Source organism: Pleurodeles waltl, chromosome 3_1 (genome assembly GCF_031143425.1).
Source record: "Pleurodeles waltl isolate 20211129_DDA chromosome 3_1, aPleWal1.hap1.20221129, whole genome shotgun sequence".
In the NCBI taxonomy this organism is placed as follows: Eukaryota; Metazoa; Chordata; class Amphibia; order Caudata; family Salamandridae; genus Pleurodeles; species Pleurodeles waltl.
In genome coordinates, this window is record NC_090440.1 from 410,037,711 (window position 1) to 410,054,848 (window position 17,138).

A 17,138-nucleotide genomic window follows, 5' to 3' on the forward strand; every position below is an offset into this window, starting at 1 on the left:
AAGTGATCTACTAGCATAGTCCATAACAATTATTTACTCCAAGTGAAAAAGCAGTGATTTATTAATCTTTTGAAAATCCATATCTCCGGAACCCCTTGGTGGATTGTTGTTGCTGAGGTGTCTATTTGAAGATTAAAACACAACCTATCTTTTTAAATTTGTGACAACTTTTTACTGAGTCTTGTTTCTTTGTTATTCAACTCTTTTGATGCTCCTTAATGCTTTACAGTTGTTCCTTTGATAAAGCCTGCCTGCTCTGAACCCCAGCTACCCAGGTTTGAGCCAAGATTTTTTAAATGAATCTGACTGGACCCAGTATAGGTAGTGAATTTATTACTTGGTGAGGTTGCACATCACACCATATAGTTAACCACTTTCCTCACAGAAACATTCCTACTTACCTTACGACTACCGATATTTTCCTCAGAAGGTTCAGACCCTTCACTGGCCCCAAGGTTGATGACAACAACAGTAGAGGCATCAATTACAAATGTGCCAATCCAGAGGCAGAGGAACTCACCAATAATCTGCCCCAGCCATTAAACTGGTCACCTGTGGCAGACAATGAGTTCCCACTTCTGTTACCCGCTCTGTTTGGAGGAAGCATTATGTCTTACCTGGAAGAGTGGAAAACCATAAACAGCAACAAGTGGATTCTGAGTATTGTGCAAAATAGATACTGTCTCAAATTCAAGCATCCTCTTCCAGCAATTCCTCCTAAGACGTTATCCCCCATTAAATTTGGAACAACTTCAGAAAGAAGTCTCCATCCTTTTGTGAACTCATGCCTTGGAGAGGCTCCCTGTCTTACACAAAGGAACAGGAATGTATTACTTTTACTTTCTAGTAAAAAAAGAAGGACCAAAGAATGAATTCAAACCCTTTCTAGATGGCGAACAAGTGTCTTCACAAAGAAAAGCTCATAATATTGGCTCTATATCATATCAACCGCCAACTCAGTCAGGGGATTGGCTATGCTCTATAGATTTGCAAGATGCCTATTTTTACACACCGGTAGCAAAAGAAAATTGCAAAAATGCTGAGCTTTACAGTGGGAACCGACAATTACCAATACAAAGGGGGTCATTACGACCCTGGCGGTCTGAGACCACCAGGGCTAAAGTGGCGTCCGTACCGCCAGCAGGCTGGCGGTACGGAGACCCATATTTCGACCGCGGCGGTAGCGCTGCGGTCGCACCACCGGGGCCGGCGGTTTCCCGCCGTTTTAGCCCCGGCTGTGATAATCCGCCAGGGCAGCGCTGCCCTGGGGATTATGACTTCCCTACCGCCAGCCTGTTTCTGGCGGTTTGCACCGCCAGGAAGAGGCTGGCGGTAAGGGGAGTCCTGGGGCCCCCTAACAGGGCCCCGTGCAGCTTTTCACTGTCTGCATCGCAGACAGTGAAAAGCGCGACGGATGCAACTGCACCTGTCGCATGGCCGCAACACCGCCGGCTTCTATGTTGCAGCCGCATCCCCGCTGGGCCGGCGGGCGTAAACTAGGTTTGCGCCCGCCGACCCAGCGGGGATGTTGTAATGGGCACCACGGGAGTGCGGCCGCATTGGCGGCCGCATGGCGGCAATGTTGTAATGACCCCCAAAGTCCTTCTGTCTGATCTAAATTCTGCACTCAAAGCCTTTTCAAAATGCATGGTGGTCATTGTAATGTAATGTATTGTAATGTAAAGTGGAATTGTAGAGCGCTGCCTCTCAGGAAGTTGAAGATATTAGTCTACCCCTATTTAGAACACTGGTTCCTAAACTATGGTCTTGGGACCCCTGAGAGTCCTCAAAGCCTCCTCAGGGGATCCATGACTGCTTTGAGGATTAAAGTGTATATAAATAAAGTGGCTGAGTGTACAATTCCTATTTTGAAACCTACTGTATATGTCAAGGAATTTGAAATTGGAGGCTAAAAATTAAATGAGTATCCTCAGATTGACTCATGGGAGCAGTGCAGGTGCATCAAACAGAATTTAATACGGACAATGTATGGCTTCACTTGAATTTATAAAAGCGTCAACCTTCCTAATAAAATTACAAATTGTATTTTTCTATTTATATGTGTTAAAAATTAAATAACAGGATTCAAAAAATCATAAAAATGCTATTAGACCTGCAAGTTGAGTAACTTGAATAATCTACTCGACCTAACTGTAATGTACTTGACCCATAAACGGGTCTTGAATTGTCATCCTAGGCAAATATTTTAGTTTACAGAGTTGCCTTTTTCTTCATTCTCACATATGAGTGCACCTACAAATATGCGAGCTCAGCATTTCTGCTGTACAATTAAACCTCTTTTATTTGATTAAATAGACTAAATGTTTGCTTCATATATAGTAAGAATCTAGCCCACATGTAGGGGACACGTGATCCATTGCTTGCCTCTTAGTTTACTAATAGCATTGCCATCAGGTCAGGAGTGTTTCCCAGTTTGTTTAAATACTCACTTTTAAATATATTATTAAAGAATGATGTGGTAGCACACTGTCCTTTACAGAGAGTACATTTCCAAGAAATGTCCAAAAACCTTTCCACTAACTTGCAGCTTTACTGATAAAACTGTATAGTGTATTAACAATAATCTGTGAATATTGTGATCTAGAAAACATATTTATCCTTTACACATCACCATGTAAATTGTTCTGATTTGTTTTCATCCTATTAAAATATTTTTTCATCACACAGAAGTACAAAAATGGTCTTTCACGACTGCTGAAATATATTTTGAAATGTTTGTACAGTTGACTTAGTTATCTAAATGTTGTGTGTTAGGAAATACCTAGCACTCTACAGCTTTTCATTTCACACTTTTTGTACAGCAGGTCAAACAGTTCACCTTACAAAATCCTGGAACTCTACAGTCAGAAGGAAAATTAATTGTAAGAAAACAAACTGACTTGTGATGTCTGTGTCTGAACACAGAGCAAATGTGACAAGACAGGAACAAGATTTAAAGGTGTCTTTATTGCTCCTTCAGTTTCTGACTGAACAGAGCACCTGTTCTTTGTCAACTTTCCAGAAGTGGCAAAGACGTTCTAAAAGTAGCTTGACCTGATAAAATATGACTCACCATAGCGAGTTGATTTATCGAGGCCTGACAAAAAAGTATTATCTTTTGTGTATATGTTTGACGAACGCTTGTTTCTTTATTTTTTGTGATTTGTTTTTTGTTCAAATAATCAACAGTGTTTAGGCTGGGAAGCCGGACCTCCAGTAACGACTCAGTGGAGGTGTCCCAGATTCCAGTAATGATTCAGTGGGGGATCCCTGGGTTCCAGTAATCGTAATATAGGGGTCCATAAAAGTCAAAAGGTTAAGGACTACTTACCTAGATGATTGGCTGATCAAGGCTTTGAAGTATCAGCACACATGTCAACATTACCAGGTGTGATTGTCAGCCTCAACCAACAGAGCCTGCATTTAGATCACACAAAATCTATTTCCATCCTAGTACAATCTCTTCATTTCATGGGTGCTGTTTTGGATAGTGTAAACATACAGCAGTTATCTTTGGAAGAGAGGCAATTATCTCTCCTTCAGAAATGTCACAAACCAAAGAAAATGGCCCTTCAGATCCTTCACATTTAGGTCTCTTTGATCCCTAATGAAAAGACACACCATATCAACCTCTTAGATAGGAAGGTGGTGCATGTAGCTCTGAAGGCTTTTCTTCCTTCTTTCGAGATTAACTCCCTCCTTGTCCAGGTAGATAGTACAACAACCATACATAATTTAAATAAGCAGGGAGGTATGAGAACCAGAACCTTTTCCCTGGAAGCTTAAGGAATCTGGGAATGGCTAGTATCCAGAAATCTCAAGATTGCAGCTGTCCATCTGCCAGGCATTCAGAATGGTCAAGTGGACAATCTGAGGAGACACATTCAAGAGAACCACAAATGGGCCTTAAACAGCAATGTTTTGCAAGACGTTTTTTGCAATTGGGGTTTCTCTCAAATAGACCTCTTTGCAAATGGAGAACACAGGATATGCCAAAACGTTGTCACGTTTTTACCAACATTGGGCATGTGCTGTGGATCAGCTGGGCAGGCACATTTTCTAACTTCTTTCCTGCTATTCCCCCATTGCCAACAGTGATCATCCAGCTGACTCTCTCAAAGACCAGAAGGATTCTTATTGCACTAGAGTTGTCCAATCAGTGGTGGTTCACATATCTTCTCTGCCTCTCAAAACAGCCATACAGGAGGCTGCCATACAAACCAGACCTTCAGCACACATTCAGAGGCTGGATTCTGCATCCAATAAGTCAGTCCTTGAACTTGGTAGCTTGGCTCCTGAACTCACACAATATGGCCTTTTGCATCTTCCTCAGGAGTGCATAGATGTGTTGAGAGAAACCAGAAGCTATCTACAAGAGATTCCTCCTGGAAGAGGGTCTGCACTTGGTGTGCTCAGAGCAGTTTATCCTATCACCTGCCAAGAAGACATGGTGCATCAATATCTGCTTCATTTGACTAAGGGAAAGCTACAATCTTCCTATATTAAAATCCACCTTCAACAATCTAAGCCTATAGAAAATGCCCTTTTAAAAATGACTGTAGTTAATGATTTTCTGGAAGGCATTAGGAATGTTTACCCATTTTATCCAGAGACATTCTCCTCTATGGGAGTTTAATATTGTCCTTTCATGTATAATTAGACCCTTCTCTTGAATTTATACATAAAGTTGCCTGCATCATTTGTCATGGAAAGTTTCTTTCGAAGTCGTTATACCTTCTGCACTCATGGTTATCAAACTATGGTAGTAATGATAGATCACCCCATATTCCTCCCTAAAGTGGGCTTGAACTTTAATAATAATCAGACCAGTAGTATAACTAAAAGTTTTCGGAATCCCTTTTCTCCGCCAGAGAGGCCTCTTCACGTTCTTCGCTCAAGAAGGGTGATAGTGTTATCTCGGCCAAACTAAAGACTCGAGAAAGCCCCAAAAATTGTTTGCACACCATGGCCCATTGCAGACAGAGTTTCCCACATAGAAACATCCCTTATCTCGATGGATAGTCTGTTTTCATACTCCTGTGCTATTAGAAAACTAACAAAAATGTAACTAGTAAGTCTAAAACCCTTTGAATGAGAGATAAAGGGGATGCTGCTGCATTACAGAGAAATATTTAAATCTGATATATGTAAAGCAACAACCTGGAGATCTGCTTGCACCTTTACAAGATAATATTATCTTGATTCAGATTCTAGAGCAGATGCCCAAGTAGGCCAAGCCTCCATGAAAAATGTATTTACTTAGTTTTAATCCTTTCATCTCTTCATTTATGTCTTTCAAGATAGGCTAGCCATTCTTTTTAGTTCTTATGCTTATCATTGGAGACCCCCAGGAGGAGAAGTAATGGTTTCTAAGCTGTAATCCTAGTTCTCCTTCAGGGAAATATCATTTAAAATAATAAGCAACCACACCCTCCCTCCCCTCTGACTAAAGAGATATCATTTGATTTATACTTACATGTTGCTTAGTTTGTCAAAAAAGAACCGAGTTGTGGTGCTACCTACAGGGCATGATGAGATATTAGTGGTCAGGGTGCCCTTTAAGGCGCAGTGGTCAATTGTCCTTCTAACATAGCTGCAGCCTTTTTAATATCACGTTTCCTTCTTTTACTAACCTGTAAAGGCTTTATGTAATTTCTTCCATCTTTCAAAGTAAAGATAATGGAATTGCCATAGCCTGTTTTTAGGCTGCTAATGTTTATATTTTGTCATATGAACTTCCTGCCGTTTCTGAAATAAGGTGGAGATACTGCACAGAATGTGACCTTGGAAAAAGTGCTCCAGATACCTTCGAATGGGTAGGACTATTCAGTGCTTATGATTTCAGTAGAGATTCCCTTGAAGCCTTGAAGGAGAACTAGGATTGCAGGTAAGAAATCTTTCCTTCTCCACCAAGGGAATCCTCATTAAAGTATTAAACAACAATCTTCGTGAATGGATGAGCAAGGTTTTTTTGTAACCTAATACCCAGGACCCCCTCCCGCACTTCTCCATAAAAACGAACTGACCTAACTACCACTGGCTGAGCATTGGGGGATTTTGTAAGTTGTTATTTCTCAGAGGTGAACTAAGACTGCGGGTAGGCAACTTTCCTTTTGATCAAGCAGCTACTCTGCTTTCTCTCCAGAACGCAAGGTTGGCAGACTCAGACACTGAGAGAGGACTGTGTCCTGGCAAAAGATGTTTGTCATTGTTTCATGTTACCTGTGCCCCTACTGGAAATTGAGGGCATTTATGCTTTGTCAAACTCTTAGCTCATTTTGAAGCCTCAGGTCTTCAAGTAGGCACAGGATAAATGCAAGGAAGCCATTGCAGGTCGTCAAGGAGGCTGTGTATTTGTCACTGAACCCCAGTGCTTAATTAAAAATAATAATAATAGCGATGTGCCAGAACCCAACACATGCTTAAGGAGGCTGCTGTGTGTCCTCCATTTCTCATTCAGAATGTAGCTTTCAATAATGACTTGTTATGGGTTGGAGGCTGCTGAGCATTGGGCTCCTAATGCTTTGTCACAGTTTCTTGGGACAATACCCTATGTGACTGCAGCTCTGACCATAACCATCCCTACAAATCCTTTATTAAAACTTGTAAAGTGGTGTATCTGTGTCACCTGATTTCTCATCACCTACCGTGAACAGGCACTAGACTGAGAGCATTGCAAGGCCAAACCAGGCCTAAAACACCAGGAGCACAGCCTGTCAGAGATCATTATATTCACAAAGATTATGGAGAGGCATACTTTTGAGAGTGATGTATAAGAATACTAAAGAGCAGGAACTGGCATTTTTTAAACATTTTGCAGCTGCAGTTATGCACTGCAAACTAAAAACTGATTATTGCAGTGCTGCACGGAGGAATACTGGGGGTACCAGGTGTAGAATATGAACTGCTCAGTAGAAGTAATACTAGAGGTGCATCCAAAGTGGGAGGAGTCTAGATTACCTTGACTCAGTGTGCTTTCAATTCGACAGGGCATGGAGTGAAAGTGAAAGAGGTGGGTACAATAAAGGCCTGCACATCTGTTGAAAGGTGGGTATGAAAAGGTCATGCCTGCACAACATGCTTGATTATCCCAGTGGCAGTCTTACATCCTGTTTCTCATGTTGACTCGTGACAGGAGTTTTGCAAAATACCAATGATTTTAATGACTACCAGAGATTCCCCTGCCTCAGCACCTGTGCAATTTATCCCTACCAATGGTAAGTCCTGATCACCAAAAATAGGTGCCAGTAGATAACCACTGCGTAAAATAAGCACTGCCAAACTCCCCACTTTAGTCTGTAGTGGCAGCCTTCCAGAAGTGAAAACTTTATTCTTCCGAACGTATACAGAGGGCTGATATTTCAAAATACCAAATGAAAATGTTCTAATCTGGTGGTCTCTTGCTCAGACAGGCTGATGTAAGAACAGCTATAATGATCACAGATTTGTTATTTAGGTATGACAATGGCTATCTTTTCTTCCACTTCTGTAGTTATATTTATAGCGAGTATGGATTTATGCTTATCTTTGACAAGAATACAGTTGAGCTCATTTTGGTGTTGTTCGGCTCCTTATAAACAACCTCTCCTTGTAACGCGAAGCATGGTTATGGTGTGGTAACATAACAGAGGAGGTCTATCACAAAGTTATGGACTTTCGTTTGAAAAGAACAACCTTGTCAACCCCTCTGCCGATAAGGTTCTGAGTACCTTGGCCATAAGTAAATCAAAATGCTTCATCAACGTGGTATCTATTAGACCCTCTTTATGGCAAGGACTAGTCTCTTCCTCACAGTCCAAGTATAGAGACATTTTAGGGGAAAGCCATGCCAGCTCAAAAGACTCAACAAAGCTAAGAAGTCTCTGGACTTCCACAGGACCTTTTTGTTCAACACTGCTGTTGCTACCTCACAAGGGTTAGGCTTAGCTCCAAGTAGACTTGTCCTCTGCTATCATCACTGGTCCTACATCACCAACGAATGCTGTCAGTGATCAGAAATGGTTAAGATCTGCAAATTCTACAACCACCACCTTCCGGTTCCCATTGAGGAGAAGATGCTCCTGAAAAGCTGTAGGTCCTAGCTTTTTTCAAGTTATATGAACATTTTGTTCTAAAATGTTTCTGTACTTTCCTTACTAAAGTTATTTTAATTGTTATATGGGGATTAAATTGAAATTGTATTGATCTCATTGAATGGTAGAGCATTCCCGCCCCAGAAACATTATGCCCATCATGTAATTTGTGAATGCCCTAAACTGTAGCTCTGGAGGAGTGTTTGGCTCCAGGGATGTCCTGCAGGCCAAGATGTACACAAGTCTGTAACAGCTTCACCTATGCTAGCACTGGGATAAACTGGTGGATAGCCAGTCCAAGCCTGTCTTGGATTATCTTTTCCTAATGCGGTGGTCCAAGACTCTTTTCTTTCCATTCTTCTGGGTGTCTTAATTATAAAAGATGTCTTTCAGTGCTGATTGGTGGGCCAATCCAGTGCTGCTTTGTGTCAACATCTTTATGTCGGATATAATATATCCCTCCATGTAAATTTTTCAGATCAAAAGCTGTTCTACTGGCCTGAAAGTCCTTCCTCTCAGTGGTCTAGGCGAGGTGATCATGAAACACAGCAACAACACCCCAGTCCTTGTCTACATTAACTTTGTCAGCTGGCTGTTGAACTAAGTGCAGGTATTTTTCTCCATGCTTGCCCTGACAGGAGGATTTCTCAGTGTGACAGAAGACTGCCTGAGTGGATTTGTAAAGTCACCCATCGGGTGGGAAATGGAAGAGATGTTCACTGACTCACACAGGTCTGGGGCAGTCAGATATGGACTTTGGCAACATATCTGAGCACTGCATATGACTACTTTGCACCCTGGAGAGCTGGATCACTAGTCCCTTTTCCCTGATTCACTTTTTCAAAGGGCCTTCAGAAAATCAAGGTCACCTCTGGGTCCTGCTAGGTATAGTTATTAGACATTCTGCACCTTCTCTGAAGGATGCTATATAGAATCATCTGTAGCAATATTGTCTCTTCATTGATGGGGAGAACTATCAACCAACCATACAACCACTCAGCTGAATTGCATTATTTGCACCCAGCTTACTCATCCTTATTATACCCGAACTGTTCTGATGGCTGCCCGGAAATCTAACATCAGATCGCACTATAAAAACAAGCGGTTAAGATGTTTTTACTGGGCTCTTCCAAGATCATCAATCCCCTAACTTGTTTACTGGAGGATGGAATTTTAGACACTATAGCAGAAACGGCTTAAAGGAATTAAACCAAATTTGGCAGAAAGCTAGATTTGTACCTGGAAAGTGTGATTTTTATGGTTTGGTGTAAATCCATTTAGTAGTTTTTGAGAAATTTAGGTTCCAAATTTATAATCCATAGAGTTGGGTTTGCGGGTGTCCCACAGGAGTCCTGCAGGCACATAACTTCAAATAATAAAGTTATCTGTTTGTTTGAGTGAGGCTATTTTCTCGCGGGAGTGAGAGGCTCTCATAAGTTCAAGAATAGCTCGCACTCTGATTGGCTGGCTGCAACATGAAGAGAAATATTGCAGTGAGCATTACATGACATATGTCCTGTGTCCTGACAACGAAAACAATTAAACTATAAAGGGCAGGCTATGGACATCCTGATCACCTGGATCTTGTGGGGCGTCCCAGGTCAAATTAAAATAAATAAATATATATATATATATATTTTGGGATGCTTCAATCCTGTGGGAGCCAGCTTGATCTACTTACTCTAACAAGAGTCACACTGGAGCACACAGGCCTTGCTGGCTCCTGCAAGAGTCCTGTGGGATTGGAAAACCATTTAAAAAAAAGAGGGAGCATGAATGTCTGTGGTGGGCTGGCCGTGTCCGAGCAGCTAGCCCTGTGGCAAATCCATGCTGCAAACTGCCAAAGGCTGTATATGGGAGCTTGTGGCCGTGGGAGGGGCTGGGCACCAGGTCTGGCTGAAAAAACACTGAAAAAAATAAAAGTTAAAGTGACATCACAGTTTTGTGAAAATCTCAGTTTTTAACTTAACATTTTAAACAAAAAAACACTGAAATTCACAAGTTATAGTTAACTGAAGTAACTATAACTCCCCATGCACTGCTTATGACCTCACATGGTACATCACTCATGACATATTCTCTGATATCATTGATAACATCTCTGATGACATTTGAAACTCTACTATTGATGACAACACCATGTATGGTTGGGTCGTGAGTTATAGTTACTTCAGTTAACTATAACTGGTGAATTTCAATGTTTTTTAGCGGTCACCAGTAGGTAGGTATAGTTAAGGCATAGTTTCCATAGGAAAAGAGTTTTATTGTTTGCTTTGGTGCCGTTTGATGAATCTTCACGAATATTTCAGAACTTGTTTGCCAGTCACTTCAGTTGCTATCAGGAAAGTTTTGTGGTGATTCTTCAAGCGGGGGCCGAGAAAAGGAGTGGGGGGGTTCATAACAGCATTTTGTCCATGCAGTTTCCCATAAGGATTTGAGACAAGACTACAGCTCGAACCTCTGAACTGAATTACACCAAATTTGGCAGAAAGCTAGATCTTGGTCCAGAAAGAGTGCTTTTTATAATTTGGTGTAAATCTATTGATTAGATCGGGAGTTATTAAAGAAAAAAGCTTTCTGTATATGTAGAGACTGATCTACTGCAGTGGATCGGTAGAGCCACTCACTAATATCAATGTCGTAATTGGCTGCCACCACTTTAACCAGGAAGTGGTGACAGCCATCTTGGTACTCGAGACTCAGCCTGAGTCCCAAGAAAAAAAACACAAGGGTACAGATTAGGAATACCCTGGTCCCTCAGTACTAGTGGTGAGGCCCACAGGGAGCCCACCTGGGGCCAACAACTGTTTTATTTTGTGTGTTTTTTAAAAAATTTATTTTGCCACAAATTTGCAGAGGATCCATGGATCGACAACAAAATAAATTAAAAAAACAAGTGCGTTCTCCTATTTTTTAAAGGCCCTGTCTGGGCCGGGGAGAGGGGGGCAGAGGGGGGGAGAGAACATTAATACATTAATATCTATTTGGAGGGGGAGAGGGTCAGACGTGACCCTCCTTCCAAAGCCATGTTCTATCCCCAGGTTCCTGGCTGATATTGAGAAGAAGGGGTAGAGGCCATCTGCACCCCCCACCCCTGGCTGATTTCTGCCCCGGGGACCCCACGACCCGGCCTTATTAATAATTGGGAGGGGGGCATGCGGCCCTGCTCCTGGGCCAATTTCGTCCTGGGGACACCATCCCCTGGGGCCCGGCCATGCATGCAAAGGGAAGGGGTCCCCCTCCCTAAGCCATTAATGGCTCTTAATACCCATCCCCAAGGGCCGGCTCAGGCTAGGCCCTGGGGAGCACGTCCCTTCCCCCACTCCTTCCCCCCCCACGCTGATACCACACTTGTCATCTGTTTCCCTGCAAGTGAAGCGGGAAGGGAAACAGACGTAAATCAATCAGCCCAGGAGTGGGGGTGGTGTAAAACCCCTCCAAAATATAATGGCGGGCACCGGGATATAGGGTCCCTGGGGCCATAATCAGTGACCTCGCTCCCCTAAAAATAAAATACACCAGCCCCGAGAATGGAGTCCCCGGGCCAGAATCAGTCCAGGGAGGAGGGCACGTCCTCCACTTTATCACAAAATGTGCTGAGAGGGGAGCAGCGTGCCTGAAATATGTTGCTGGGCCCCTGGAGATGGGGTCCTGGGGCCAAAAGCTGGTCAGGAGGGGGGAGGCCCTGTGTCCCCCCTCCCCATAACAAATGCACCAGGCCCTGGGGTAGGGGGTTCCCGGGGCCAAAAACATCCCGGGAGGGGGCTTGCTGGTTAGTTGCCTTTGATGAGTTGGGTGCAAGGCCTAGCTGCAGGTCAAGCCCTGCAGCCAACACCCCACTGTGCACAGCCTTTGGCCTTCTGCAGCCTGGGGTTGGCTGCATTTTGGGAGGATGTCCGTAGACCAGGCCCTCCAGCAATACCCCCGCTGTGCACAGCATTAATTTAATATTACTTTACATTTTAAAAAAAATAATCGCTGACAAAATTGAGGTTATAGGGATGTTATAGCTAGGAAAAGGGCCCTCGCCATGCACTTCTAATTACCCCACATGTTGCATCAGTCATGACATCTTCTTTGACATTATTGATAATATCACTGCAACATTTGCAATCAAATTATTGATGACAAAATTGTGCATGGCGGAACGGAATGCCAGTTATAGTTACCTTAGGGCACGAGTAATAGTTGCTTGAGATAACTATGATTGCTAAATTTCTATGGTGTGTATAACATCCCTGTAACCCTTGTTTTTTTGGTGAATTTCTAAGGTTTTGTAAATTCTATTTCCTAACTATAAGGTCCCTGTAACTTTGATTTTTTCACTTACAACAGAGCAGTCAACCGTAATTTGGCCACAGGAAACGTTTTTCTTCTTGTGACATAAAGCTAATTTAAATGAAAATTGTATTCTTGATTGTCATTACAGTGACAGGGTGGTCAGTGGATTTACACAAGGTGGATAAACTGAGAAGTGGCCCTGCACTCTCACCCACAAAAGTCAGTTTATCCTCCTGACTACATATTATTACAATTCAACAAGGTTGTGGGGAGTAAAGGTTTAGTACATGAGCTCTTGACAAATTTAAAAAAATCCACCACAAATAGAAGTTTTCTAAATATATATTACTGTATTATTCTGTAGATACAGATCACAATTCATAATTCATTAATTCATGACAAATCATGAAAAAATAAGCCTAGTACATCAAATTTTAACAATAAAAACAATGCTCCTAAGTTACAAAAATTTTAATCAACATGCAATATCCCAATAAATTTCATAGCGTGATCACTTGAATCAAACGCGATAGCCCAATAATTTTCATGCCGTGATCGCCGCAACCTTGTTGAAATGTGGTAAGTGGTGTCCTGCCAGTCATCACTGCCTTTGGGGCCTCAGGTCTTCAACCAGACATAAGATCTTTGGAGGACTTCCATTTGAGGAGTACTGATGACCATGTTTGTCACTGAATCCATCAGCTCAGTTTTTGTTGAGCATTAACGTGCTTTGCTGTCATACTTTTTCCACCAAGTAAGTGTGGTACTCAGGACACATCCCTTTTTATTCATGAAGGTGTTGAATGAACTGTATGAGACCTTCATCACACAGTAGTGTCTTTGGCTTGGTATGTATTACAGAGTGATAGTGTGCATGGTTTTTGTTTCCATTTGGACAGACCCCAGGATGGGCCTTCCACTGATTAACTCTGCACTTCAAACAGTGGCCTAGATACAATAGCTTCTACAAAATGGTAGTATGACACCGACTACCCTCTCTATGTCCCATTACTACAAATTGCTGTTCTAATATCAGGAGACATTTCACCAGGGCTTAGGTGAAGTAGGTGCCTTTTCCAGTAATTTCCATGTTACAGAAATGTGCAGGGCAATTACCTGGGGAAATCCACATGCAGTATGCAAGCACTACACCTTTAAAGCTTCGTTAGGCAATGCACAATTCAACTAAGACTTTATGAAAACCTATTTGATTATGTTGTTTGCTGCACAATGGTACTTTCAGTGCTCATCCTATTTGCCTATTGTTCCAATATTAAATTGACTATGCAAATTGTATTATGTTAATAAGGTCCTAATATTTGTAAGTTATAATTTGCCAGAGAAGTATTTCTTGTTTCCTTGGTCTGATACAAAATATTAAAGGTAGCTATTGTAACTGGTTCACAGTGTGAATAGGCATGCCCATTTGGATGTCAGTTCAGAACCAGTGGTTTTCAATTTGTATTGCTATTTTTCTGTTTCAGGTATGTGGTGGTCTTCAATCCTGTGGAGCAGACACGCCTATGCGTGGTCTCATTCTTAGTAAATACACCTAGAGTGCGAGTTGTTTCTGAAGAGGGCCAGCCCCTAGCAGTCCAGCTTAGTGCCCAGTGGAACTCTGCCACCGACATGGTGCTGGATGTTTACCAGGTGAGCAATGCAGTACCCTTCATTTCATGATGATGCATGGCTGGGTTTGGATGAAAAATTAGTTGTTCTTCTAAAGGGGCTGTAGAAGCAGAAGAGACGGCTTGTGTGTGATACTGTAGTTAATGCTCATATTAAGGGAAAGACATAAAGAGGTTACGACATGAACATCTCCAAAAGCTTGAGTGTACAACACATTTCCAAACCCATGTTTGAATAGTTGGTGACAAGCCTCTGAATTTAACTCCAGATGTATTTATTATCCTAGAGGTGGCTTAATGCACGCTAAATGTTGAAGAGCATACTACGGGAACGCAACTCTCCATATGAAACTTACAGAGCTGAGCACGTTAGCAGCTCCCATTCCACCCATTCTACTCCGCAGTGCTACCCTGCAAGAACTGCCTCTTCCTCTCTAAGTGTCTCTGTTCACTCTTAAGTGACCCACCTGTCTCCTCCCTGCATTTCTCTTCCTCTCTAATTGTCTCTGTTCACTCTCAAGTGACCCACCTGTCTCCTCCCTGCCTGTGCTGCCTATACCCCTAGTCTGTGCCACCCTTCCTAGTCTCCTACTTTCTTGCTCTATGCCTCTATGCCCATAGCCCCCTGCCTTTCTGTCCCCCATACCCTTTGGCAACTTCTCACTGTCCATGCCATTCATAGTACCATAGGCTTCTTTTGTTCATTATTTTGTGTTCCCAAGGCCTCCGGCACTATTCAGCTCCAGTATGATTGACTTTTTGTAGGTAACAATTGGTAACAATAGTAGCAGTGGTGTTTTTTTATTTGCATGTAGGCAAAAGTAGAACAGGTAAAATAAAGATGTACTCAACAACCATAATCCCTTAGAGATATTTGGGGCTCGATCTGATCCCAAAAACCTTTATAGTTTTCGTAATGCAATGTCAGACAGCATGGGCTTAGTGAACAGTGCAAATATTAAAGGGTAATGTTTTCAATTTCTCTTGATAAGTCTCATAGCTTGCTAGTAGTTCAGGGTGCAAGACTCCGTATTCGGAGGGTTTCCAACAAAACCACCCTAAAAATACTAAGGCCAAATACCTGCTGCCTATAATTGAATAGAGGTTAGAGGGCCAAAGGCCAATTTAAACACTGACTTGCTGTCCACTTACCAAGTCTGTTGTGGGTCTAGTGGTGGGCAGATGGCTGTGTTTGGCATTGGCAAATTATTTATTGAAGGGACACTTGTTGCTCTGCTGAAACTTATCACCCACAAAGACATAATCTAGGGGTACCATGTTTCAAGGGGTGAAAACTTTGAAAGGGCTGCTTGAAATTAAGTTTGTTGGTTGAGTACCCAGAAGACCCACAGCTATAGTTAGTGGCACAATGGTTAGGGCTAGAGTGACCATTCAAATGGTTCTGGGATCAGGACAAGAGATTACTACTAATAACATCCTACCACAAAGCCTTTGGTGAAGAAGAAAAACCTATGTGCTCTATGAATGTACGTTGGGAGGTATGATTTCCCTAAACCAGAGATAATGCTGTTTGGGGGTCATACAGGTTCACAACTCACAAAGTTCTACAGTGTTACTGTGCTTATCCTCAGCTGTTGGCGGAGGGTATGCATCGGGTGTACCCTGACGTCCTATTGCTGCAGACCTTAGTAGCTTGTGTGCCCCAAGTATGTTTTCACATATTTATGTGCAGTCTCCTTTGTTTACCATCCATGACTTTGAACCCGGATTGCTTATACCTTCCTTGCCACTAGTGCATTCCTGTGCTTCTCTTACATGTTGGGTCTTATGTGACTCACAATCCTCTGGGCTTTTAAGCCTCTTGTGTCCCTTCTCCTTCCCCCATGCTCTATATGTGCCTTGCTGCCTTATGTCCCTTGTGCTATTTTTTGCACATACATCAAATGCATTTTTTCAAAGGAAGGTCTTGTTCCTTCTGCCAAGCTACCCCTTTGTTGAAGTGGAAATCCCACCGTACAAATAGAAAGTAGTACTCTGTTATGCATAGCTTGTATAGGTTAAAAACACTGAATTTCGTATCCTATTCACATCATTTAAAAATAACTCCACTTCAGCCAGTCAGACAGCAGCATCCTGATAACCACTCCCTTCATACCCTAGCATACCCCAGATGTTCTACCGCCCAGCATGTGATGGGAATCCCCTTGAACTCTGCTTAGTCTAATTTAGAAGAAGTGTCATGTTCGATGGCATCTGTCGCTGTAGATACACATGGTATGCATGAGCTCGCCATCTGGTGTTGGGTCGGAGTGTTACAAGTTGTTTTTCTTCGAAGAAGTGTTTTCGAGTCACGGGACCGAGTGACTCCTCCTTCTGTGCTCATTGCGCATGGGCGTCGACTCCATCTTCGATTGTTTTCTTTCCGCCATCGGGTTCGGACGTGTTCCTGTCGCTCCGGGTTTCGGAACGGAAAGATAGCTGAAAACGGAAGATTTTCGACGGTATCGTTGCGATCCGGTTCGAGATAGACACATACAACTACGCGTTGAACATCGAAGCGCTTCGGTGCCCTTCGGGGTAGATTTCGGCACCCCGTCGGGGCCTAGTCGGCCCGACCGCATGGAGAACAACGCCGATGGAACGGACCCCGTTTCGATTCTGCCCCGAATGCCACAACAAATATCCTTATACGGACCTACACTCGGTCTGTAACCTGTGCCTCTCACCCGAGCACAGCGAAGAATCCTGTGAGGCCTGTCGGGCGTTCCGGTCCCGAAAAACTCTGCGCGACCGTCGAGCGAGAAGACTGCAGATGGCGTCCACGCCAAAGGAGCGTCGACAGTTCGAGACAGAAGAGGAACAGGAGGAATCCTTTTCCATCCAGGATTCAGACTCCGACGAGCTAGACTCTACAAAAACTGTGAGTAAGACGTCGAGATCAGAACTTAAAAAAGGAAAGAAGGCCCAGGGGACGCCACTGCCAACCGGCCATGGCTCCACCCAAATTCTCGGTGACTAACAATCGGCACCGAAAAAGGCCCATTCAGTGTCGAGATCGTCCGACTTCGGTCAAGACACCGGCACGCAGCCTCCTCGGGACCGAGAGAGTGCTAAACAGAAGCATCGACACCGAGAGTTCGGTGTCGACACGGATCGACGCCGAGACAGTGGCGCCGAAGACCATAGAGGCCAAGAA

At 43.1% G+C, this 17,138-nt stretch overlaps 1 protein-coding gene across 3 annotated transcripts in view; it reads left to right on the forward strand.

Annotated features, from left to right (window-relative positions):
• The window catches only part of MAN2A2 (mannosidase alpha class 2A member 2), a 492,369-nt gene that overhangs the window by 238,344 nt on the left and 236,887 nt on the right, over nt 1-17,138 (forward strand). For all 3 annotated transcript variants that reach the window (XM_069222645.1, XM_069222646.1, XM_069222644.1), the window contains exon 15: nt 13,838-14,003. In XM_069222645.1, the coding sequence (XP_069078746.1) occupies nt 13,838-14,003 (166 nt within the window). The remainder of the gene's footprint in view (nt 1-13,837; nt 14,004-17,138) is intronic.